The sequence below is a fragment of the Nanorana parkeri genome, unplaced genomic scaffold (genome assembly GCF_000935625.1).
Source record: "Nanorana parkeri isolate BGI_ZX_2015 unplaced genomic scaffold, ASM93562v1 scaffold96, whole genome shotgun sequence".
Classification (NCBI taxonomy): domain Eukaryota; kingdom Metazoa; phylum Chordata; class Amphibia; order Anura; family Dicroglossidae; genus Nanorana; species Nanorana parkeri.
In genome coordinates this window covers 879,131-905,974 of record NW_017306364.1, presented here as the reverse complement: position 1 = coordinate 905,974, position 26,844 = coordinate 879,131, and the positions used below count along the sequence as shown (strand labels likewise).

The following is a 26,844-nucleotide window of genomic DNA, read 5'->3' as shown; positions in this document are numbered from 1 at the left end:
GAGTTCTCACAGAAAAATCGAACAGAGAGTGGGGGGGGGGGGGGGGGGGCACTAAGGTAGATTAGAACATTTAATGCCTTCACTTGGCCAAGAATAGTGTTTGAAACTACATCAAAGAGAGATCAGGGGGTTAAATCGTTCCACCAGTCCGACCAAAATATCGCTTTTGGATGGACTGATCCTTTAAATGAGACTTCTTCAGCTCAGTGTCCAAAGCTGGTTGCTTCCCTGTAAGGGAAAGACAAATTTCCAAACAGGTCAGCTTCCACATGGTCCATCGTCTACTAGTGAGCGTGAGCTTTGATGTTTAAAAACAATACAGTTCTGAACTTATTGAAATGCCATATTGCCTAACCTGAAAAGCCAAACTCACTCTATAATTTGGTAGAGTCATTAATCTACTTGTCACTTTGTCTGCCACGTCACTGACGATATATTGAAATGGGAAGAGTAAGATTATCTGTATTCCTGAACTCCAAAATTGTTAGGAAGCTAATAAAGGGCCACCCCACACAAAAGTAATACTTAGGGTCCTAGGTGGAGAGCTCTATGCTTAGTCATCTCCCGGCTTCTTATATTTCTTGTATACTTCAACAGCCAGATCTTCCTGTTGTAATTCCTAACTCTGTTCCTGTCCACCTGGTAGTATTGAGTGTTTGCCCCCAACTTCGTGTTCTCCAGCTTCTCCTGTTCTATTCTTCGTAATATAAATAAAAACAAAGTACAACACATACAGTTGGAGTCTCCTATGGTCACCGCAGGGGTGCACAGCCAGATGCTCATAAGGAACTATCAAGTGGTTTAATCTCCAGTAATATCGGTTCTGGTTGGACTGTTCTAACATTGTGTAAATTATAACTGGATAACAGCTTCCCTTTACATATGTCTTACAAAGGAGATAAGATATTAAATCAGAACTACAACCTCCTATCCCTTGCAGCCAAGGAAGGTGCCATCTTAGCCTCTTCTTGGAATGCTGTTGCCATGGTGTGGTCAGCTATGACACCAGCCATTTGAGGGCTTTAAAATTCAGTTGAGAACTGATATAAGAAAGTTGGCATTTCTTTAAAGTAATTAATTTGGAAGACATTAAATTGGTGGGTAAAGTTCCTCTTCAATAATAATTTAGGAACTCATTGATGCCACAGAAAAAAAAAGTCATTATAACATGGGTGGGCAGGAATGCAGATCATCAGCTCAGATTATTTGTCAAGTAATTACAGATGTTTAGTAAATAGACTTCTGACTAATTGGCCTGTCACTTTCCCAGTGTTGATATTACAAAACTGATGACTGACACAATGGGGCCACAGAATCACATCTATATACTGACCAGTCAGATGCTTTTAAGTGAACTGCCATTCAAATATGTCCTAAAACATTTCCACATTTCAGAAATGTGTGAACTAAACCAAGGTTAGGATACACCAGCATTCTACAAATTACTGTGTGATGGTAACAGCTTAAACGTCTTAACAAAAATAAATTGATTGATCTACAAAAGCACTCCCGTCCTTGCTAGTTTATGTGAACAGTAAAGGGAGAGGAAGAGGCTGAAGCTGGCTTAATGGTGGAGGGACAGAAGCCTCTAACCTGTTCACTCAATCATTCACCCCAACCGCAGCCGACCAGGAGACATGCGGACAACCATGGACATTGATGTGTGTTGCCGTGCATTGCCATTCATTCTTATTGGCACCTCAACCCAGATATACACAGTAAAACCAAAGGCACCTGCACTATAGGAAGTGAATTTTCTGTACATTATGGTACATTGAGGGAAATTCATCAAAACTGGAGCAGATAGAATCTGGAGCAGTTACCCATGTCAACCAATCAGCTTCTATCTTTAATTTTCAAAGCTTAACTGAGCAAACTGAAGAGAGAAGCTGACTGGTTGCCATGGGCAATTGCTGCAGTTTTGATAAATTCCCCCCACCGCGTTCCCAGAAATAGTGCGGATGCATTATTTTGTACGTTGAGGTGCATCCTACCTGAGCTGCCATAGCCCAACATATGGCAATACACAAAAGACATGTGTTAGTGGGGCCCTAAATAATTTCTGGTTTACCTGCCATGAAGGTTCTTGTTATGGCATTTAGTGTTATGTGGTGACAACTGTTTCCCAAAAACTTTTCATATAGGCCCGGGAACAAAAGGGCCAGAAGAATAGATACAGGGTCTACATGACCAGATTTGAAGGACTTTGGCAAACTGAGGGGTTATCCTGTTTTGGAAGAATATCTATATTTGGAATATATAGATAGGTGGTGCTTATCTGAATGGTGGAGCTGAAAGGTATCAGGAGGGGCTTTAAGGATGGAGGAAGAGTGAAGTAGTCCTTAATCAAAGGATGGATGACGTTGGGAATTGTCCAACCCACCCTCCACTTTTAAAGAATTTCATGGCAATTGGGTCCTGCCCTTACAGGAGTCATAGAAGCTTATGGGGTTGCAAGGTTCTTGAAGGTGGTCAACCGGTCTATCTACCGGTGTTTCATTGGTATTGATGTGGTGGCCATGCAGTCTGGAAGACAGGTCATCTTTAATTCCTTAGTCATATGTTGACCTATGCTCCCCTGATGGCACACTTGAGCTGGCATGGTCTACCGTTGTCACTATCAGAAGCCGATTTAGGGCAATGATGTGCAGCAGACACTGGAGTGAATACATGTAGACAGGATGTGGATGAAAAAGGCTGGAGAAGATCTGCTTCAATGAGATGGAAACAGTGGCGGAACTACCAGGGTCGCAGCGGTCGCCGGCGCGACCGGGCCCTGGCGTTCCGCCACTTGGGGGGGCCCAGGAAGGAAGAACGGGCCCGGACCGCGGCAGTGGAGTAACAAGCGGGGGGGGGGGGGGCCCGATGGAGCGGCAAAGGCAGAGGCAGCCTGCTTTAGTTTCCTTCAGCTGAGAGGACAGTGACATGTGAGGTAAGTGCTTTCCATTAAAGAACATGGAACAGAACATGGCTGAATTTGGAACTGACCATATTCTATTCTATTCCACGTTCTATAATGACATTGTATTACTAGAAAACTACAAGTCAGCAGTTCAGCTGGGACTTGTAGTTCCATGTATGATAGAAGGCTCACTCACTGTCCCTATACACCTCTCACATATCACCCAGTGAACTACTGCAGGGGGCTTGCATGCTGGAACTTGTTGTACCCTGGGTCATATATATGTGGGGGTGTACAAGGACAATGAGGGCATGATGGGACTTGTAGTTGCCTGTTTGATGTGGAGGGGTGTATAGGGACAATGAAGGCATGTTGGTTGTAGTTGAACTATAAGTCCCAGGCTGCCTTCATTGTTATACCCCCAGGGGCCTGGAAAGGAAGAAGAGGGCCCAGCCCAGTAACCGCCGAGGCCCCCGACATTGCCTCCTGGAACTACAGCTCCCAGCAGGCCAGTGCTCCGCAGCACGCCGGGAGGAGGCCTTCATGGCTTCTTGCGCCGGGGCCCTGAGGTTCCTAGTTACACCTCTGGATGGAAATAAAAGTTGGACCACAATTTTATAAAACAATGAATAAATAAATAAACATGGCAATGGTTTATGATGCTGTAATCAATTTAATGTACTCCGCATACAGCGTCATGTAGCCTGACAGAATTTTGTTAGTTGTCAATGTATGCTGCGACTTGTAGTCCTTCAACATCTTGCAATCTCACAAAATCTCTATAGCAGAAACCACATTGTGTTCTCGACTTTTGTTTGGCGATAAGGTTCCAATTTCAGGCCTGGACTTAATGTTATATATGAGAAGCACATGTCCCTCATAGTGCGTTCCCCTCCCCGACACATGATCCACATCAAAGTTCATACACCGCCAAAGATCACAGGCCTGTCAATCCGTGAACAAGCGGTATAAAATTCTCAGATGAGGGAGAACTATGTGCCCTCTACAGCCATACCCGGGAGCCATGAATATCCCTCTACCCCCAGGAAGGTGGGGGGCATGATTGGGTCATGAAAGATTATTCAATAGGCCGCTAAACAAATTCAATTACAAACTGGATTAAGTTAAATGAGGTTAAAGAAAAACTCCACTTGCGACATAATTGTTTTTGTGATTTAGCGTTCACAAAATCTGAACTCCAGGTAACTAGCTAAATACAGATATTTAAATATATAACGATGGCCAGAGTACTCTATGAAGAGAATTCCCTATGCATGTGATTGGCTCATTGCTTAGCTCAGTCTGCACAGAATTTGAGTTAAAATTTGAGCTATCCCCTGAGCCTCTTTGATAAATTGTTTAGTTCAGTGATATTTGGGACCAACAGATTAATGCTTAAAGTGTCATTGGCTTCGAGGGATAGTCCTGAATTAAGAATGTTTTACTGGTCATTTTTTTTTTTGCCCCTGAGTGCGTGCGGCTATCTACCTGACGCCTGCCATCTTGGTGATGGACGCCGGCAGAGAGAGGAGGGGACGTTCACCCGGCGGGATGAGGTATGCCGTCGGGTCCCCTCCTCTCTCCTGACACTGTCGGGCTCTCGGTCCATGACCAAGTGCCTGACTTTTTAGAGGGGGTGACATCAAAAGGACTGTCAGTCATTTTGGTGTCACCCCTGGGAGTGCGGGCCTCATCCCCCTCACCGCCTTTGTGACGCCACTGCTCCCAGAGATATTTTGGGATTTGTAGTTAAAGAACAGCTGGAGGGTCCACCCCTGCTCCAGCCCCATAGCAGAGTTTAATACCTCTATATGGACCTGGGGATGGGAGAAGAGTCTGCAGAAGCCTGTTCACTGCACCTGGGATGCACTAATCCCAGTTGCAATGCTCTGCAGGCAAACTTGAACATTTTTAATAAATGCACTTTTTTTTTGGGTGTGTGGATTAATTGTTTGCAAAGGGTGGACTTTGCCTTTAAAATGTTTCGAACATAATTTTCAATGTTTTAAAAATCTGCAGCTTCCATTCAAATAATATCTAGTGATCCTGCCATGTAGGTCCTTCTGCAGACACTTCCTGTTATAGAGTGACAACACTCTGGCTCTGAATTGTCACCCTGTCACATGCTTCCCCAATGGAGACAACAAGCGGCCATGGCATTGTACAGTACATCATGCAGCCATGGTCCTCTGTTGTCAACATCAGGAAAACCGCTGTGAGAAATGTCATGCAGCCATCTCTGAAGTGCATGTAGACAGGAAGTGGCTGCTAAGAGCAGATCAGTACTAATTCCCCTCTATGAATATCTAATATATATATGTATATATACATATATGTATATATATTTAAGTATATCAATTCCTTTTATATTAAATATAAATGTGTAGAACAGACCCATGGCTCCAATATCTCCAGTCGCAATCATTTGACTGCAGCCTACTACCACTTTAACTCTTTGTCTTGGCAATGAACATCATCCACCAGTGCCTGGGACCACACTGAACCTGGTAAGCCTTCTTCTTCTCCCTCTTTCTATCCCCTCCTGCCTTTTCTTTTTCTTCTCCCCTCATTTCTACCTAATCGCCCTCATGGGGCGAGGTCTTTTAAGTTTGTAGTAGTTCTTATGTTTCCCCATAACGCAAGTTGTGTTTCTGCGTTGCGGCGACTCACTGTAGCGCAGCTCCCTTCTTATAACCCTGTAACTTCATTTGGTCCCCCTGTATTCCTGTGAACCTAACCATGGACTCGGTCTATTAGATCAGCGAGACCGCCCCATTAGTGACCCCTCTCACTGAGTTAGGAAATTAAACTTTTATCATCTCAATGCTGATATGTAACACCTCGATTTCTGTGACGTATGCTGTAGCCACGTACTACCACTGCCTCCGTATATGTGTTATGTCGAAAATCAATAAAAAAATTTGATTTAAATATAATCTGTGTATATATATATATATTTATTTTAATTAAAATAAAATAACATTTAAAATAAAAATAAAAAGATTAAGTAAAAAACATTAAAATAACATTAATTAAAACGAGTGTTGCAGCAAACAAAATGTAATTTGGTTAAACTGGCCATACATCAGTAGAATTTCATTAGAAAAAAGATTTTTTGGAATGTTAGTTCGATTTTCTAATAGTAAATGGCGTCTAATCGGCGATTGATTTAGACTGTAGAGACAAAAAACATGGAAAGAGCGGGATGGAATTTTTTTCTGGGAAGAATTAAATTGTAATAATGATGTGGTTTTAATTCACAAAATTCCATTTATTCCAGAAATCAAATGTTAAAGTCAAATTAAATTTTGAATGACATTCGTCAAGTCTCTGTTGGCGATATCTGATGCTCTGATCAGATTTTTCATATGAATGTTCCTCTGAATGGCTACCATTATGGTTTCCGTGTACGATAAAGGAAACCTTTGCTGACGCTGAAAATGCTGTTTCCTTGGCTATCTGCCATGCTAATAATAATGAGAATAAGACAATATTTCAATCTGGAAGCTACTTCATATTATGTGATCACCATCCGTGATTACTTAGAGCAGCAAAATGAATTATTCTAAAAGGTTATAATGGGCCAGCACGAGCTCAGCCGCATCTTAAACCTGTCGTAGATGCTGATCTGTCGAAATATTCACTTGGAGCCCATTAAGGGATCCCAGCAGATATGTTAATTTATGGCTAGATGAGAAATATAAAATAAACAGAAAAGAAAATCTCATTAAAAGTTAAGATCGTATTATAAGAAAACTATTTTTAGCCAGGCCTTGCTTTTTTAAAAACTTTTATAAGGTAGTAGAGTTATAAAAAAATAAACAGTCGCAGGAAAGAACACTCTTCTGGCTCAAATAAGTCTGATTGTTTGGACGTTCTAAAATCTTATAAAGGCTTTAAAATGATTGCAGTGTGATCATGTGAGCACAGGCAATTAGGGAAGGCTCTTGTCGTGCAATAATACCATACAATGGCAGGCTGATTAGGAAGAGGCTTGGACAGCTGTGGAGCTGGCCTGGGATTTTCGGTGACCAGAAATGGTCCTTGATGTCCAGACATGGTCCTTCAGCTTTGTGTAGAGTTTATCTATATGAATTATTATTATCATTATTATTCTTTACTCCACCTCCAGCCAATAACACCAGGGATGGAAAAATTAATATGGAGCCAGCCTGTCCAATCTAGGAGCCAGCAGGATTTTTTTTAGAAGGCAGCTCCAGTGACAACAACTAGAGAAAGCCTCAAAAGTTGGGAGCCAACTGTCAATTTCTCCAGCCCTGTATTACACACACTGTACATTAAAGCAGACCTTTTCCAACACAAAAGTCCATGGTGCATGCTGCTCTACCTGGACATCTGGAAACATCAATCATCATTAGTGATTTGCACAATTAAATTTTTTTTCTTTAACTTACATTTTTTTTCAAACCCCACCTTTAATAGGTACTGGTGACGCAGCCCTGGCCTCACAGTTGCCCCCTGGGAAGGCTACGTAGAGCCAGAAAATCAATCTGAAAGCCCACAATGCTTTATTGTTGAAAATTAACACAGTGAATAATTGATAGCCAATATGTTTCTGAGCCAACAGATCCCACTTCATCAGGGATTAAAAGGGTATTTATGGTGAAAAAGAAAAATATGTATTTCTCAATTGCATTTCCATAAGTTCTATCCCACTCCTAATAACAATATCTATCTAGAAGTTTGTAAACGTACTTATTAAAGATGCCCATAGGATGGACTTCCTCAATGCACTGACGCAATTTCACTCACTTCCTGGTGTCACCACTCTCACAGAGCCTGCCTTCTGAACTACAGCTCAACGTCTGAACAATGGACGCTGGAAGCAATGCATGATGGGATACGTAGTTTTGAGAAATTCAGATTGCATCACATCAAGCAGCAATAAAGAGGTGCAAAGCACACTGGGAATTATATAACAGGATAGGATATGCTAGGACTTTACAACTCCATTACGATTGCATTGATGGTGTCAGTTTTTTTAATTAAGGATGGGTGGGGGGGCTGGAAATTCGCAGCACAGCACTCAGGTATAGGTCAGCGACAAGAATCGGAAAGATGTGAAGCTGCAAGCATTTTGTGATTAAGCGCTATTTATCGCTTGTGTAGTTATGAATTACACCTGTGCAGCACCTCTCCACGCACAGGTACGCCCCACAGAAGCTCTTGCCCTGTGCCCCTCTGCAGAGCATTGCACCGTCCCTCCCTTGGATTGTTTGCATTCTTTCAGAGCTTTGAACAGCTGCTTTTGGCTCTTTCCTGACTGACAGATCATAGTGACGTTGATAACCTGCAGGTGCAAGTTTACTACCAATCACAGCAGGTTTTTGGTAAACACACAGACGCCCGGAGCGGCTCATGTACCTGTCCTCTTCACACCCACTACTAGAGCTTTCCCCTCACATGCTGACTTACAATCTCACGTCATCATGTCATTGAAATGCTGATTTACGCTCACACTTGCATAATGAGTATAGGAGCTGGGCCAAGGATGCAAGTATTTCGGCCCCACAGCATCATTGGTTGTTATGGTGCACCCATCTGTGTCGTAACAACAAATGACACTATCGTCCTAGCAACCAATGATGCTGTGCAACTCACATTGCGTCATTAGTTGACTTATGGCTGAGTCGCCCAGCATCATTGGTTAATTGGACAAAGGTAGGTACACCACAACAACCAAAGATGCCGATGACCCCATAATGTCATTGGTTGTTATGCTGCAGCCACCTGTGTCCTAGCAACCAATGATCCTGTGCAGACCAGCCACTATCATTCTAGCAACCAATGATGCTCTACAAACCAGCCACTAGAGTCCTAGCAACCAATGATGCTGTGTAGACCAGCTGCTATCATCCTAGCAGCCAATGATGCTCTGCAGACCAGCCACTAGAGTCCTAGCAAATAATGATGCTGTGTAGACCAGCCACTCGCGTCCTAACAACCAATTATGCTATGCTATGCAGACTAGCCACTAGGTTCATAGCAACCAATAATGCTGTACAGACCAGCCATTAGGTTCATAGCAACCAATGATGCTGTGCAGACCAGCCACTAGGGTCATAGCAAACAATGAGCCTGTGCAGACCAGCCACTAGCATCCTAGCAAGCATTAATGCTGTGCAGACCAGCCACTAGGTTCACAGCAGCCAATGATGCTGTGCAGACCAGCCTTTAGCATCCTAGCAACCAATGATGCTATGCACACCAGCCACTAGGTTCATAGCAACCAATGATGCTGTGCAGACCACCCACTAGGGTTACAGCAACCAATGATGCTGTGCAGACTAGCCACTAGCATCCTAGCAATCAATGATGCTATGCAGGCCAGCCACTAGGGTCATAGCAACCAATGATGCTGTATAGACCAGCCACTAGCGTCCAAGCAACCAATGATGCTGTGTAGACCAGCCACTAGTGTCCTAGCAACCAATAATGCTGTGCAACCCAAATGGCCTCATTGGTTGCTAGGGCACAGGCAGCCCTGGGTTCGGTTCGCTTGGACGGTTTCTGGCTTGGTTTGGTGAATGTCCAAGTAAACCAAACCCAGGCCAGTTTGCTCATGACTTGTATCCAAAAATATATCATTAGGCATATTTTTGGAATTACAACTAGTGCTACTAACTGAATTTTCCTGTTATTGGCTCCTATACAGCAGCATTCATGATTGGTAGAGGGAGGGTAGGACTGGGAGTTTATCAGGTGTGCTGCATGCAAATGTGTTGACAAGAGACATGCTGATAAGAGGAATAAGCAGAGGGATGACCTTATCAGTCTACTACTGCTTTGTCCCTTTCCATTTATAAGACTGGGAAGTGGAGAGAGGACACTACTGTATCTCACACAACCAGGCTATGGGAGCTGATGGAATGTAAGGCAGCTCCCTTAGATGTGTTTCATCTTTGTATTTAGCTGATTGCCTGGCATTCTAGGAATCTAGGTGTTTTTTTTTTTTTTAAAGCGGGTTAGTAAATGAAATGGCTGTTTCACATTATTTGCTATAAACAGCGAAAATAGTCTTCACACATGAAAACAAATGTTAGCTCTGAGCCTGTTTGGGAGATTTAGGTGAATTTCAGCAGCTAGGTAAGTAAAGCTCCTAAAGTCATTAGTGTTGACAGCCATTTGTATTGACTTCAATGGATGCATCTTCCTTGGCTGCTAGCCTGCTGGCAATCGGACCAGATTGACTGGCTCCAGAATTCTGCTGTCTAATTGTTGTATACAAACAGACAGAAAGACAGTAAAAAAGAATAAGCAAAAAAAGCTGTTCCGTATAACTGGAAAAGAAGCACGTGGATCTTTCTAGTGATCCAATGAATCACTAAGATCACGACGTGCTACAATGGGTAATTCTCATCTCCTGTCTATGGTGTCTATAATGAACATAGAATATAGTCCTCTTTCACGGTGATCATGGTTACACCAAATATACACATACACACCTCTCAATATTCTGAGATTAAAAAGAGAGACCTTTTAGCACAAAGTATGAGATACAAAGAACATCCCTGACACACCCCCACCAAGAATTCATACACAAAAAATATTGGTTAGCTATTTTTTTCCACCACTACTTTTTCCTTCCACTGGCCATTCAAAGTAACAAACATCATAATTTTGACATTGGATGAAAGGTTTAGTGTTTTATATAACACTTTTTCAAAGATGTCTATACATCAGGTCAAAGGGAGGGACAACTGCGGAGGAAAGAGGGACAAAGGGGTTCCAAAAGAGGGACAATGCCTCCAAATGAGGACAGTTGGTAGCTATGTGCATGTCTTCCTGTTGCAGTACACCGCGTCTGTCTATACCAGGAGCTTATAGGTGCGACCGGTATTTTATCAGTACCTGCAACTATAGCTGTAAGTTTTCCCTTGCTGTCTACAACACCATTTACTCCAGGTCAACCACGCTTATTGGTATCACTACCAATGACCCCAATCTCATGCGACAATCCTTACAGAGTTAAAGTTGTGTTGATTCTAAAGATATGGAAATGGGGGAGGTGGGCACATGCCTTAGGGGTACCTGCAATGAATTACCATCGGATGTCTTCCTCCCGCAACCCAAGAAGCTCAACATCCAGATCTTGGCTTCTATTGACTACATTTATTGTGTTTCCCTTAGCTGCTTGTAGGTTACATTTAAGCATCATTCTCATCTCCTGTCACAGTTACGGGACCAATGCTTCCTGTACGAGGGTCATTCTTCCTACTGATCACCAATGTAATGGAGCCCTTTCCAATCCTACTGACCACCATTATAAAGGGGCACTTTTTCACTAATTACCAATGTATGAGGTTTTTAAGGGTTTCTTTAGCTGTACTGGATTCTTCTCTGCCTGATGCTGGCTGCACAGTTACGGGACCAATGTTTTCTGTAAAGGGTCATTCATCCTACTGACCACCAATGTAATGGAGCCCTTTCCACTTCCACTGACCACCATTATAAAGGGACACTTTCTCACTAATTACCAATATATGAGGTTGTTTAAAGTTCCTTGAGCTGTAGTGGATTTTCATCTTCTACTTAATGCTGCCTGCACAATTACAGGACTAATGTTTCCTGTTCAAGCGTCATTCCTCCTACTGACCACCAATGTAATGGAGCCCTTTCAACTCCCACTGACCACCAATATAAAGGGGCATGCTTTCACTCATCACCAATGTAAGAGGTTGTTAAGGGTTCCTTGAGCTGTAGTAGATTCTCATATTCTGCCTTCTGCTGCCTGCACAGTTATGGGATCAATGTTTCCTGTACAAGGGTTGTTTGTCCTACTGACCATCAATGTAAGGAAGCCCTGTCCACCAATATAAATCGGCAGATTTTCACTGACCACCAATATAGAGGGACACATTTTCACTGACCACCAGTGCACAAAGTTGTTAAGGGTTCCTTAAGATGGCAGAGGATTCTTATGTTCTGCCTGATGTCACCTACACAGTTATGGGAGCAAAGTTTTCTGTACATTCTTCCTACTGACTACCAATTTAAAGGGGCACTTTTTAACTGACCACCGAAGCATAGGGGTTAAAATGATCTGCCTTAGGTGACAAATACTCTAGATATGCCACACTTAGTTTTTGTTTTGTTTCTTATTTTGTGCACAACTTACTGATCACACTAACTGTGAGCAATAAATACAATTATTTTTACCAGGGGTTCTCTGAAACCTGAAAATAACTGCAAGGGTACCTCCAAGCGAAAAAGGACGAGAAAGGATAATCCACAGTAACACATGTGCACGTAAGAGAGGCTCAGTGAAGATAAATTCCTAATCAGGGCTGAATACAAGACTACAGAACAGGACACACACAAACAAGCCAGTGTAAACATGCAAAAACACATACGATCGCACAATTAAACACACGAACGGGCATGCAAATGAACACCGTCCTTGAAGATCCTTAAAGTATGTGATGACTTGCCTTTGCTTTAACTAAACTGGGATGAATCACTGAGATTCAGCTCCGGACCTGCTTAGAGATTATCTCTTCCCTGCGGGTGTGCCTATTGGGATCTGGTCACCTGAATGCGTGTATAGGTATGTATTGTATATGTATTTATGTATGTATAGGTATGTAGTGTATTATATGTATACACAGTATGCGTGTATAGATATGTACAAAGTGCTAGCAGTAATAGACAGGGGTGTTACGGGCCGAGGAGGGGGTGGGGTGTTAGGTTTGGTTTGCGAAGAAGGGTCCTGGTGGTTACCTTGGGGAGTGCCGGTGGTTACCTCTCTCTGGCATCTCGCCGAACTCACCAATGTCACTAGGTGGCAGAAGCTCGGTGGGACACCAGCTAGAGCATCCTGCTCAGCTTCTGGCAACTAGTGACATCATGTGAGCTGCCCGCGATGCCAGCCAAAGCGTCACAGGTTGCTAAGAGCTCTTAGCAACCAGGGATGCTCTGGCTGGAAAGGGGGCAGCGCTGTCTGATAAAACGCTGTCAGCAGGACAGGAAGTGAGAATAAATGTTGAGTTTAAAGACTGGCCATAGTGTTATCATTTGCCAGCTGAACCAGGCTGATAAGCAACTCAATCTGACGTATCCGAAAGAGCAGAAGTGAATGATTTTGCTGATTCTTCTTTTCATTCATTGGTGAATTTCTACCGTTTTTGCATACAAACAGGCTGATAAAGGCGTATTGCCGAACTCAATTCCCGTCTCTAATCTAAAGCCTCCATATTGGCACTGTGAGCAGGGTTCTTGAAAGCCCTTAGGAGCATAAAGATAACAAGCTGCGGCCATTCATAAGAGCTGCTTATTTTTAACCCATACATTAGCAGATTAATCACAGATCTGAGTACTACTGAGGATAAAACAGCATATGACCAACCAAACAGCTAAAGTGATAATTACCTGTGAATAATCACAAGATCTAAGCATGCAGTGGAAGAAGCTACAGCAATGGTATATGCACAAGCTAAATGTCTAACCTCCATTAGTTGTTCTAGTGACAACAAAGAGGCAATTTCCTGTCAATTTGGGGAGATTTCCTCTTAATACCTCTTGTGTTTCTGGGACAGGGAGGGAAGGGGAAAAAAACAACTGATGGGTAATAAACCATTCCCTGTCCTGTTTAAAACCCCCCAAAAATTGGATTTAGATATACTTCAGCTGTACATATTGGTTTTGTGTTTTGGCCTAATTATCCCAGTGGCCAAATCTGTAATTTTACAGCAAAACAGATTTTGCTGAAATCACTCCATTCATTGCTAAACCTGAGTTAGTTGCAGACAGCCGAAGAGCATCTAAAGACTAGAGATGAGGCTGGGCTAGGTGCCAACCCAGTTTGCCCAAGCCTACACAAAACTGTGACCGACACCCCCCTCCCAATTGCAGTTGCAGCAGACACATACTCTACCCCGTAGCTCCGTCACAAAGGAGCAACTGATTAGACCGGAAAAGATTGGCAGTCACAGTTTTGAGTGGGTTTGGGGGAACTGAGTTGGCACCAAGCTCCAGCTCATCGCTAATCTTCAGATGAGTGTTCTTTGTGAAAGTTATATTTAGGGTAGGTACATTTTAGTGTTCTTTTTGTGAAAGAAAACCCCCAAAAACATTATATAATGAGGCTAGCAAAGAGGCTTTTTTTTGCACAAGAACATCTTTAGCATAATTTAAATCGTACTCTTAAAAACCACCAAAACCCCACGCTAATCTGACCTTCCCCATTGACTCCAATGCAATGGCAACATCAGCATAAGCTAAAAAAATTTACAGAAATTTTAGGAAAACGAGAACTTCCATTTGCTCATTCCTTCTTAGGAAGGGATGAGATAAACTTGACAGTGCAACTGACGCCACTGAATTTTAGAAGCTGATGGTGGAGCCCCAATCTCGAAAAAAAATGAAGTGAGGTAGTTTAGACCTCTACTATGTGTCTGTGTTTGGGAGGGATGGCTTTTTGACCTGGGCATGTTTATTTAGAACACATGAAATGTTTGTTACTATGTTATATTTGTTGTATCTGTCTTAATTGTAACCCTGTCTTTATTGTGTGTTCAATATGACAGGTCTATAGATTTGTGTGGTTGAGGGTGGAGTAGTTAACAGCCTTTAGGAATGTTGTTCTACCATATTTAATGTTTTAACTAGAAAAGTGAAAGCTCAGATGTTCTGGGGAAGCCAAAAAAAGCAGACGTGCGTGTTTCTGCATTTGCTGGAGATGAGTATCTTTTAAAAAATGCAAGTATTGTAGTATTGTATAAATAACTGAAACATCAATTGTAACACCTGCAATCTAGCGAGTAGATATCTCAACAAGAACAATGGCCGAGGAGACATCACCCATTCCAGATTGACCCACCATTGTACCAGTGCAGTTTGGATTGCTACTTCCTTCCCCCTTGATTAAAGCAGGGGGGGACAAATTAATATGGAATATAGCAGCCAGTCTGTCCAATCCAGGATTTTTAGGAGCCAGCTTCACTGATAACAACTAGAGAAACCTCAAAAGTTAGATGCCGAGTGTTATTTTTAAGGAGCATTGGCTACCTGGTCCCTGTGATTTGTCTAGCCCTGGGTTAAAGAGACCCTGTTAGGTCTCCAAACAAATTAAAACTCCAGTTCTCTGCAGTGGCAGATGCAGTATAGTCACTTCTCTGGTGGCCCATGTCTCCTACTTTACCTCCATTCCAGTGCTGCATCCTGTCCATTTATAGCACTTATGGAATCGATGAATGTGTTTGTTCTCCTACCCAACTCACATGTTCTGTGGCACCTTGCTCCAATATCTATGTCGCTGCTGTTTCCTGTAGTGATGTAGTGGCCAGGGGATGGCACCACAGCACTTCTGGAAGTGTCAAATGCTGAAAAGATTGATGGAGGCTGCAGCACTGTAACGGAGGGAAGGTGGAAGACACAGGTAACCAGAAAGATGAGTATACTATCAATTTTTTGCAGGGTACTTAATTCATTTAGACACCTGACAGGGTCTCTTTAAGCTCTTTGTTGGAGCAAAATGCATCATTGGTGAGTCTGGTGAGGTGTACATGCCACTTGGATTAATAAAGTTTAGTGCATGCTGGTGTGGCTTTTTTTGTATAACATCTTGAACATAGAGGGATGGGACGAGCCGAGTCCCAGGGTTTACTTGCCCTCACTGTAGGTGTGCAGGGCTGAATGGGGCCTTCCCTATGTAGGGTGGGATCAGTCTGATCATTGAGAGAAGATTTCCTAAAGTTGCAAACAATTGTCTTTGCAAACAGAGATTTTCCAACTTGTTGGCAAAGACATTTGCGTACAACTTGAGAAACCCTCAGGGTGTATCTGGAAACAACCCAATCCTTGGGAAAGTGTTGTACTAAGGGTCAGATTTTGAGTCATTAGGGGCCAACAAAGTGGGGAACAAAGGCTCCTGGAAGTATTGAAGGCTGAAGAGACTGACAGAGGCTGCAGAGTTGGAACAGTGGGAAGGTAGGAGAAACTGGATACCAGAGAGATGAGAACTGGCATCTTAATTTGTTTAGAGGCCTGACGTGGTCTCTTCAACTTTGTTGGAGAAAAATTTATCAGTGGTGAAAAGTCTGGTGGTGTGTACATGCCACTTGGAATAATAACATCTATTGCATGCTGGAAAACATGAGATGTGGTTTTCCTTGCATGACATCATGAACATAAACGGATTTGAGGAGACAAGCCCCTTTTACCTGCCCTCAATGTCAGTGTTTTGGGCTGAAGGGGGTCTTTCCTATGGAGGGTGGGATCTATCTGGTCTTTCAGAGAAGATTTCTGAAGTGCGCACAATTGTCTTTGCCAACAGACTTTTTAAAACTGGTTGGCAAAGACATTTACGTGCAACTTCAGAAACCCTCAAGGTGTGTCTGTAAACAACCAAATTCTTGGCCGAGTTTTGTACTCAGCGTCAGGTTGAAGGTTGTTAATGGCCAACAAGGTTGTCCAAAAGAGCAACCATGATATGCATAGTTCAATACCCCTTCGGCAACTAGATGTCACTTCTGATTGGAAGCTGAACTTTTTCTGCAAGCACGTCATTAGTTTACCTATATGTAAGTATTATCTTACACCTGTTTTTGAAAGTCTCTTGTCAAACCCCCCTCTGTTTTTACTGATAATTGGAACTACTGAAGTCAAGTGACCTATAAACACAATAATTGTTGTTTTAGATTCCTTAAATAACCTCCGTACATTCCGCAAGTCTAGCACATGTCACTTCACTGATACATTAGTGAAATACCTGTCAAGATTAAAGCACTGTATTCTCAGGCAGGACTCAGTCCCAAGCTAGAAGCTAGATTCACAGCGGTTGTAGTACTTGACGTGTTAATCTAGCGCTCAATTGTGCAAACAAAGCACCAACTTCTCCAGGCTTAAAGATTCAATAAACCCATAACTGATGTGTCAACCCCAGATAGATGGTGGCAAGTCAGCTCAGTGATTGGCGTAGGTATCTCACTGGGATTGTGTGTGGTAGAGTTGGAAACTCACCAGTATATCCTGAATCTGATGCCCCAAGAGGTGTTAAAATGAGTAGACAACTCCACCTACCATCATATATCTTTGGGTGGCCTAGTTTAGAGCTTGGCACTCAGCCTGACACTTCTGCTCCGACAGGGAGAGGATACAAGTAAAAAATTGTAAAAAAGGAAAACAAAATCAACTAAACTCTAAGAGGTATAACAACTCAAGAGTGGGGATTCAGATTATAACAAATACCACATCGATGACTGGTTCTCTTTAATGATTCATCATCAGCTTACATCAATCATCCTATGAGCCTGCGTGTGTCACAGTTACACATCCCAATTCGCTCCATCCGCAGCAAACAATACAGTATAACAATATTAGAACAGCGTGTTGTTACATCCATCACATCTCAGCATGGAGGAAACAGAAAGCAGTGTCTTTATTATGTGTCAACATTAGCATTACATTTGCTTTGTGCCTTCCTCCCGGTTATAAAACTACATCATGGTGCAGTTTTGGTCCAGCAGGGACAGCTTTTCCTCTATCATAATCCAGTTTAATCATGTTTTTCATTTTTGTACAGTGAAAGAATAACCTCAGAAGACCTGAAGCATACACGTACTGCAACATACATCCATGCATGTGCACATGCTCGTACATGTAAAATATTCATACAAGTATACATGCGCTGATTCAGGTTGCAGGTGTCACCTTTGTAGACAGATTAGTAAGCGTCATGTACCAACAGAAAGGATGTTTTACAGGACAAGCCATACTGAGGCAATAAAGAGGCTGCCAATGCTGATCTCTCCTTATAAAAATGCTGGTTTGCTGGCTGCCATGCGGCTCCAACAGCGGGGGAAGTACTGGCCCAGAACAAATATGCACATACGGTGTTCAGACTTCACAATGAGTTTGTAATTTGCATGTTTTTCCAAGTTAATGGCTCAGAATGTTTTAAAGCCACAGACAGCCAGGAAACTGATATTTGTAGGAGGAGGTCTGCAATGGCTTCTTTCAGTACAAGTCCCTTTATTAGCCCATGTACATGAGAGTTTGATTTAGAAGTGGCTCAAATGCAGAATGCTATTCTGTTGCTTTGACTTGCTTTTAATTTGCTTGAGTTGCTTTTCAGCTGTATCAAGCTGCTTCTGAATTGCTTCTCATCTGCACTAGGCTGCTTCTGAGTTGCTGTTCAGCTGTAATAAGTTGTTTTTATCCTGTGCTAAGCTGCTTCTGAGTTTCTTTTCAACTGTAATAAGCTGCTTTTTATCCTGTGCTAAGCTGCTTCTGAGTTGCTTCTCAGCTCAGCTGTACTAAGCTACTTTTGCATTGCTTCACAGCTGTACTAAGCTGGTTCTCAGCTGTATCTGGCTGCTTCTGAGTTGCTTCTCAGCTATACAAAGCTGCTTTTCAGCTGTATCAAGCAGCTTTTAAATTGCTTCTCAACTGTACTAAGCTGCTTCTCAGCTGTATCAAGCTGCTTCTGAGTTGCTTCTCTGCTCAGCTGTACTAAGCTGCTTCTGCATTGCTTTACAGCTGTACTGAGCTGGTTCTCAGGTGTATCAAGATGCTTCTGAGTTGCTTCTCAGCTATATGAAGCGGCTTTTCAGCTGTATCAAGCAGCTTTTAAATTGCTTCTCAGCTGTACCAAGCTGCTTCTCAGCTGTCCTAAGCTGCTTCTCAGCTGTATCAAGCAGCTTCTGAGTTGCGTCTCAGCTGTACTAAGCTGCTCTCAGCTGTCCTAAGCTGCTTCCCAGCTATACTAAGCTGCTTTTGAGTTGCTTTTCAGCTGTACTAAGATGCTTCTCAGCTGTATTAAGCTGCTTCTGAGTTGCTTCTCAGCTGTACTAAGCTGCTCTCAGTTGTCCTAAGCTGCTTCCCAGCTATACTAAGCTGCTTTTGAGTTGCTTTTCAGCTGTACTAAGCTGTACTTCACCTTCACTTTGACTGGCACAGGAAAGTAAAGCAATGCAGACACAAGGAAATACCTGTTTAGGCCAGCCCCAATGCATTCTTTTTAAAAAAATGTTTGAAAACCTCTGCCACCATATTTAGATCAGCCCACATTGATCAGAGTAGAGGGGACAATCACAGCTTCTATGATAAAATTACAAATTCCACTGCGGAACAGAGATTTTGTCTTGTTTGAGTAATGAGGCAAAGAGCTCTCATCTCTCGTCTCCTCCTGCGGTTGGCCTTAGGTTACTGACAGGAAATCTGCTGTACATATGGCATCCCTATGATCAAAGCTTTATCTTCATATATTCAGTTACCATAGTCCCAGTGTAACCTAATACACATATTAGTGAAGGTTATTGCTAATTCTTTCTATATAATGTGACTCACATGCTCCATATAAAGGCTCCTTATTAGACTGCATTGCTATTCCTATACTGTTTTTTCCTGCTATGCATACATGACACAATTATCTGGCACATTATAGTTGCCCATAGGCAATGGAGGGCTATAGGACATGTAGGCATGATCCAGCCAAGGCACTGATTGGCATCGCTCATCTGTCGCATCAACAGGAAAACATGGATTGTCTTAGTGCTCCTGTTTAAGCTTTGGGAAGGGGCGGGTGAGGTGGCTGTAGAGACCCCCCAGTGATGTCTTTTCAGGTTGGAAACAATAGTAATTGAATGTTAGTTGTCTAACCCTGACAGCTGGCAGCCAACCGTGTCTGCAGGGCACCCGTAGACATGAAAAGCTGTTACAAAAAAAAGCTAAAAACACAATATAAATAATGAAGAGTGCACAAATTCTTATAACCTGATGAAGACATGTAAAAAAAAATGTCTGGATAAGGCAGCTGTCATTATTATCTTTGGGGGATCTAAAAGCTGAACTCTGGGCACAAAAACTTTATTTATAGGAGAACTATGAGGTGAATGATTTTCACTCACCTCATAGTCCTAGCCGACCTGTGACAATGAGACTGTCACAGGTCGGCTCAGTAGATCGGGAGGGGAGCGGACATATACCGGCGTTCGCTCACCTCTCGATCCTGTCACGGCTCTCTGCCGTGACAGGGGAGGGGCTGGATTCCCCGCCCCGTCAGAGCCAGCTGTCAGTCATGCAGCTGGGCGGATCCCGGCACAATTGTCGGGATCCGCTTCAGCTGCGGCGTCTCAGTATACAGCTCGCTGTATACTGAGCCTAGGGTGACAGGAGGACGCTAGTTTGTGTCCTCCCGTTACCCTAAGGGGAACTATGGGGTAAAGACTTAACCCCATAGTTCTCCTTTAAATATAATCCTCAAAGGCCACAAAGGGCATAAATCTATGCTATGCTAGAGTGCTGGTGTTCATATTCTTTTGTATCATTGAGAACGTGGACATCCGTGGACTACCGATGCACCCATGTTATTCTGATGGATGAGCGGTCAGGAGTGCAATGGGTACATGGACTGTAACCTGAGTATAAATGTAGCAGTGACATTGTCACTATGCTGTACATAGCCTTAAAGCAAAATTTCAGGCACATTTCTTTAGGTGTTTTATTAGATGTTTTTATTATTCTCAATATCAGGTATGCATGCAACAGTTACCTCTCCTGGGGTGTATCTCAGTGCCTAATCACTACTACTTAAAGTTAAGTGTTGCTTGAATTTGAAGTGAAGACGCTTGACAGGGTAAGACATAAGCTCCTCGGACGCACCCAAATGGAGTCATGACCAGCCCGACAAAAATCGCCGCAACAGACGACACCACCCAGCGCCACACATAACGTGACCCCAACAACCAATGAGACAAGGGAGGGAGGGTGGGAACTGATCTCACCGTGTGGCAACCCCTGAACAGCTGGCTGACCCTCCGCCCCTTCTCAAACCACCAAGGAGACTCCTCCTGACCCACCTAATTGGCCAAACCAAGGTAAGAGACCACCCCTTGTACACCCCCCTTTTCCTAACCCTTTCTATCGTGATGCCCTGTCTGCCCTGTCATGTGTCCTTTCGCCTATTCTTTTCTGTCTTTTGCTCCAGGACCTTCTACTTGAAGTGTCCTTTAAAACCACTTCTCGTGTTGACACCAGATACTACAACTATCGATGTATATCAACTTCCGGCAGTGGCTGCGGCTCTCATACAAGGAAGCAATGCTGCCATTTAGCCACCTTCCCAATCCCGGTGTCTATTCCCAGAATGCCATGCATTACGCAGTGTTCTGTGAAGGAACAAGGGAAGAGGGAGATGGCTAAACACACCATACCTAATATTAATCAAACATGGAACCACACCTAGTATTAAAAAAAGTTCTGATTTAAAGTCCAACTCCAGGGAAACTCAAAGTTTTACCTTGCAAGGAGCTGCCTATGTGCTGCAAGGATTAACTGCTCCTTTTATGTCTAGTGCCGTGGTTCTCAACTGGTGGGTCGTGACCCAACAGTGGGTCGCGACCCCATGTTCAGTGGTTCGCTGCGTGCTTTCTACTGCACTAGGTGAGAGGCTCCTCAGCCTGCCTAATAGCGCAGCACTGTCAATTCTCATGCCGAGCAGCCATTCAAAATATGCTGCCCGGTGCTGAGTGTGAGCTTGAGGTGGGGTGGGCTGGAGGTATGGCCCCAAGGGAGCTCCATCCATGCGTGCAATGCTTAAAGCTTTTTTGCGTGACCAGAGTGGCACCTCTAAAGGGAGAGCAAGAGAGCTGTACAAGCAATGCACGTATGGATGCAAATCCATTACAGCACAGCAGCCCACACTGAATCCCTAAACATTTTTCTGGAGTGTGTATGTGTGTTTGAAAATGTCTGTGAGTGTGTGAGGTTGTGTCTGTGGTTGTGTGTGTCTGCCAGTGTTTTAATTGCAAACTACAACGCACTCACACCTACTGTTTTCTGGTGCGGGAAGTGCGTTACAATTCATTTGAACGGCACCCCAAACACACCTCACACCCACAGTTTGATCGCTTGCACCGGAACATGCGGTACTGCAATGCTGTGCCTTCCAATGTGGTGCGACTTGGGTTGCGAATTAATGACCAAGGACAAATTTGTGTCCTGAGGTTATACAGGTTGAGAACCACTGATCTAGAGGACAGTAAAAGGCTGTTTTACTTACCTGATCCCCGCTCCCCTGAAAGTTGGCACTCACCTCTTCTTCAGCTGGTGGACTGTCCTTCCGTGTCCTCCTGTACAATGCTGGGCTAGGGAACCTCTATTGGATTTGATGACATCAGTGGCCCTTATACCTCCAGAGCTCAGGGAAGAAGAGGTTGTGGGGACCGGTCCAGCAGCCCGGAGAGAGCTGGCAAGAGTGGGGATCAGGTAACTAAAACAGCTTTTTCCCTGTTCCCTAGGAGCAGCTAACCTTTGCAGTGCGGGCGTAACCACAAATTTTAATTTCCCTGGAGTCATCCTTTAAGTAAAGTCACAATGAAGTCAGAATTCTCGATCTACATAATTAGTTTGTCCGCTTACATCCAGCAGCCCATAGGGATGTATTGCAGTTCGTCTTTGATCCGTGTAGTCACAGGTCAAAAGCGGACTAAAAAAAGGGGCCTTACGCCTCATTGTTACCAACGCTCGGTTTGTATTGATGTCAAAAGCCAAATAATTAGTCACCGTTAACTCCTCAACACAACATGTAGATGCTAATCTTTCACCGATCAACGCAGAGAGGCTCAGAAAACAAGCGCTGCCTCCCAGCACAGCTTCCAAAAACACGAGCCCACCTAACCGTCCTCCCATTTCCACCCACTAGCACTGACTGATCCATTCATAATGCTTCTTCCTAATTCATAAACACACAGCAATCCCCTTTCATCTCTCCCAGCTACATCAGATCCCTAATACGAGCCTTGTTTCACAATATCCCCTCCCAAATCGTGTTCATTCAAGATTCCATTCTTTCAAATCCTTGCGCTGCACGAGATACGCTCTCTCTGAGCCCAAGCTGAAACTTCACAAGTACACACAATAATAAAAAGTCACTCACAGCTGGTGAATTATGGAGTGAAGGTTGAATGATGGAGTCAGGGTGGAAGTTTTCAACGTAATAAACCATAAATGGGAAATTGTTTCTAAAGTTATTTATAAATAGATACAAATTAAGAGGATTTGTTTGAAAGCAAAAAAAATGTATGCAAAGATAATGCATGGATGTGAATTAGCTTTCTTGTCCATTAACCCCAATAAAGAAGATATATGCACAACACATTCATTTACAATTAGCTCACACATGGTACCTAGAATTATCTTTAGCAATGTGATTGGATTTCACAAAACGGTCAATGATACCATACACTGTTCAATCCTATTGCAGGGTATGCAATGACAAGTGCTGGACAAGTCCCAGAAGCCAAGTCCCCAATGCTTCTTAAAAATTAAAGCTGGCTCTCAATGTTTAAGGTTTTCTCTATATGTTGTCAATGGAGCTGACTCCTAAAAAAACCTCCTGCTGGCTCCTGGATTGGACAGATTCATTTGTCCACCCCGGGAGTAAGAGTGACATATACCCAGCAGCTTGATCAGAAGATATGAGAGCAATCTTGAAGTTTTCTGCATTCTTGCAATGGGATTACATTCCCATATGAGCAGAATCACGCACTGAGGCATGTTTCCTATAACGTTAGGAATTCCAGTATCCTACAATAGAATTGCAATGTGTATGAGCTTTTTTTACACGGCTCGTTAGAAGGTAAACCTAGAAACTGATGTGTTTCTGCTTATGTGTTTTGGAAAGTATATATTCTCCAAAGCTGTCAAACTTATCCTTGCTTAGCTACTTGGCGCTCTGCTGACTTAAAACAAAACTATGCAGGTGAGGTTCCCCCGCAAATAATATAAAGATGCTTGTTCAAGGTCAATGTCTTCTCCAAGTAGTGCTGGAAGGATATGGATAACAAACCTTCAAATACAAGTCAGCAACAACTACTCCTATATTTTGTCCTGACAGGTGTCCCTTAAAGGCTTTTACCATTCAAACATGATAACTTGGCCATGCATGATCTAAACCTTCGCCTGTCTCATTTCACCTCTCAGGGAATCTAAACACAAGATATCCAAGAAAAGATTCAACTGGTAGAGTGAGACCCTCTTAGTAAAGTCAATGACAATAAGGATAAAGATAACACACCTTCAAAACAAGTCAACAACTACTCACATATTCTCCTCTGACAGGTTCTCTTTAAAGGCTTGTAACATTCAAAAATGATAACTAAGTCATGAATGGATAACACTGATCTGAACCACCCACTGGTTCATTTTACCTCTTAGGGATCTTAATCACAAGATATCAATGTAAAAGGTCTAATTTGAAGAGTGAGGCCCTCTTGGTAAACCCATGGCGATTAGGATAAAGATAACAACCCCCGGAGAACACACTTTCAAAAACAAGTCAGCAACGACTATTTCTATATTCTGTCTTGACAGGTTCTCCTTAAAGGCTTGTTCCTTTCAAAAATGATAACTTGGTCATTCATTGATAACACTTATCTGAACCTTCCTTGACTCATTTCACCTCTCAGGGAGTCTAATCACAAAATATCAAAGTGAAGAATCCAACTGAAAGAGTGAAACCCTCCTCGTAAAGTCAATGGCAAGTAGGGCAAAAGATAACAACCCTGGAGAACACACATTCAAAAAAAAGTCAACAACTACATCTATATTCTCTTCTGACAGGTTCTGCTTAATGGCTTGTACCTTATTAGAACCACATCTTGGGTCCTTTCATCTCTCAGGGACTTAATCACAAGATATCAAAGAGTAAGGTTTAACTGGAAGAGTGAGACCCTCTTAGTAAGTTCTATGGCAAGTAGGATAAAGATAACAACCCTGGAGAACAAACCTTCAAATGCAAGTCTGCAAAGGACTACTCCCATATTTTGTCCTCTTTAAGGGCTTGTACCATTCAAAATTGTTAACTTGGTTATGCATGGATAATGCTGATCTGAACTAACCCCTGGTTCCTTTCATATCTCAGGGACTCTAATCACAAGACATCAAAGTGAAGAATCCAACTGGAAGAGTAATGCCCTCTTAGTAAAGTCAATGGCAAGTAGGATAATGATAACAAACCCGAAGAACACACCTTCAAAAAAAAGTCAACAACTACTCCCATATTCTATTTTGACAGGTTCTCCCCTAAACGCTTGTACCTGATCTGAACAACTCCCTGGTTCCCCACACAAGGAGCAAGGTATCAAAATGAAGAATCCAACTGGAAGAGTAATGCCCTCTTAGTAAAGTCAATGGCAAGTAGGATAAAGATAACAAACCCGAAGAACACACCTTCAAAAAGGAGTCGATAACTACTAACATATTCTCTTTTGATAGTTTATCCCCTAAACACTTGTTCCTGATCAGAACCACCCACTGGTTCCTCACACGAGGAACAAGGTATCAAAGGGAAGAATTCAACTGGAAGCCCAAGACTCTCTTAGTAAAGCCAATGGCAAGTAGGATAAAGATAACAACTCCCAAGAACACACCTTCAAAATAAAGTCAAGAACTACTCCCAGATTCTCTTTTGAAAGGTTCTCCCCTAAACACTTGTTCCTGATCTGAACCACCCCCTGGTTCCTCACACAAGGAACAAGGAATCAAAGTGAAGAGCCCAACTGGAATAGCAAGACTCTCTTAGTCCATGGTAAGTGGGCAGAACCGGGAACTCAATTCTGAAGTCTCACTGTCCACAACTTAGCAGCCTCTACCCAAACAAATAAAGTTGGCTTCTGGGATTCCTGACTTTAAGGTCAATCTCAGAACTTTCCGTACGGGACAGTAGAAATTATACTTGACTGTTATGTAAGCTGCAAACGCAATGTTGTGATAAAACACTGCATGCAAATAGGAAACTAAGAGAGAGAAGCCAGAGACAAGCAGAGAGGAGGAGCAGAAGGGAATGATAGTTTCCATACACCGGTTAGCCAGCTGATATATTGCATTAATGGATCTCTTCATGTAGAGAAGAAGGGGGGCGAAGGCTTTGGGACTAGCCTGTGCACTGAAGGGCATTGTGCAGCTGAAATCTGAGTATGTTGTGTTCAGTGTACGCACTAAAGGTAATTATCACTACTGCATTATCCACAAGCCAAACCCTTATAGACTGCAGATCAGGACTAGTATAGGACACACAATGGAAGAACCACTGTGCATCATCAACATCATAAATATGCATAATAACCCAGCATGCATTAAGATCCATACGCAGCATGTGCTGGGGAGGATGAGTTGGGAAAAGAACCTCAAATATGCCAAATGTCAAATGTACCCAAAGGCAAAACAATGATTGCCATAAAAATCAAGTGACCCGCCAACATTCCAAATAATATGTCCTTACGTTCAATCACGCTGGTGAGATCGGAGCAGTCAAAAAAAATCCATCATGCAGATTTGCATTAGGATTATACATGTGTAGGATGGGATCAGATACAACAAACACACTTACTATGCTGCATAGGAGAAGTAGCAGGGTTGTCTCCATTCCTCCTGGTCCCATAGAGCTGGTGATGGTGTGGGTAGTGTAGTGACAGTCAGATGCAGAATGCAGCTCCACGATTCAGCTACACCTGCCCCTAAAGCCCTGACAAGCCATCCCCTTCTGTTTAAAGAGAACCATCCCCTTTAGCTGTCCTCCCACTGGCTGCACACAGCCTCCTCTTCCCTCCTCCCTCCCAGGGAACGCTTCCAGCAAACCAAAAGACTGATTGTCACGATTGGATTGAGGGAATAATGCTTGGATGGGAGCCCCAAAAACACTTAACTGCTAATTACCACAGAAAAGAAATAAAGAAAAAAAAAAAGAAGTGCAGAATGTTTATTGTGTTTTTTTTCTATTGTGTTTGTGAAGCTTCTTGTTCTTTTCTTTATGGAAGAGGTCGGGGTTGTAGGCGCTGATTCGGGGCAGAGGGTTCATGTCAAGGAAAAAGTGACATGATTTTACTTTTTTCAATTTTGACCAGCCAGACAAATATTTTATATACATTTATAAATATTTAAATGTATTTATCAATAAATCTTGACTTATAATTCATATAATA

General features: G+C 42.9%; 1 protein-coding gene across 1 annotated transcript in view; it reads right to left on the bottom strand.

The window, feature by feature from the left end:
* Positions 1-26,330, bottom strand: part of NGFR (nerve growth factor receptor) — a 77,600-nt gene extending 51,270 nt beyond the window's left edge. Inside the window, exon 1 of the mRNA XM_018552732.1 lies at positions 26,253-26,330. Within this exon, the coding sequence (XP_018408234.1) occupies positions 26,253-26,303 (51 nt within the window). The 5' untranslated portion in view covers positions 26,304-26,330. The remainder of the gene's footprint in view (positions 1-26,252) is intronic.
* Between the last annotated feature and the right edge of the window lie 514 nt (positions 26,331-26,844).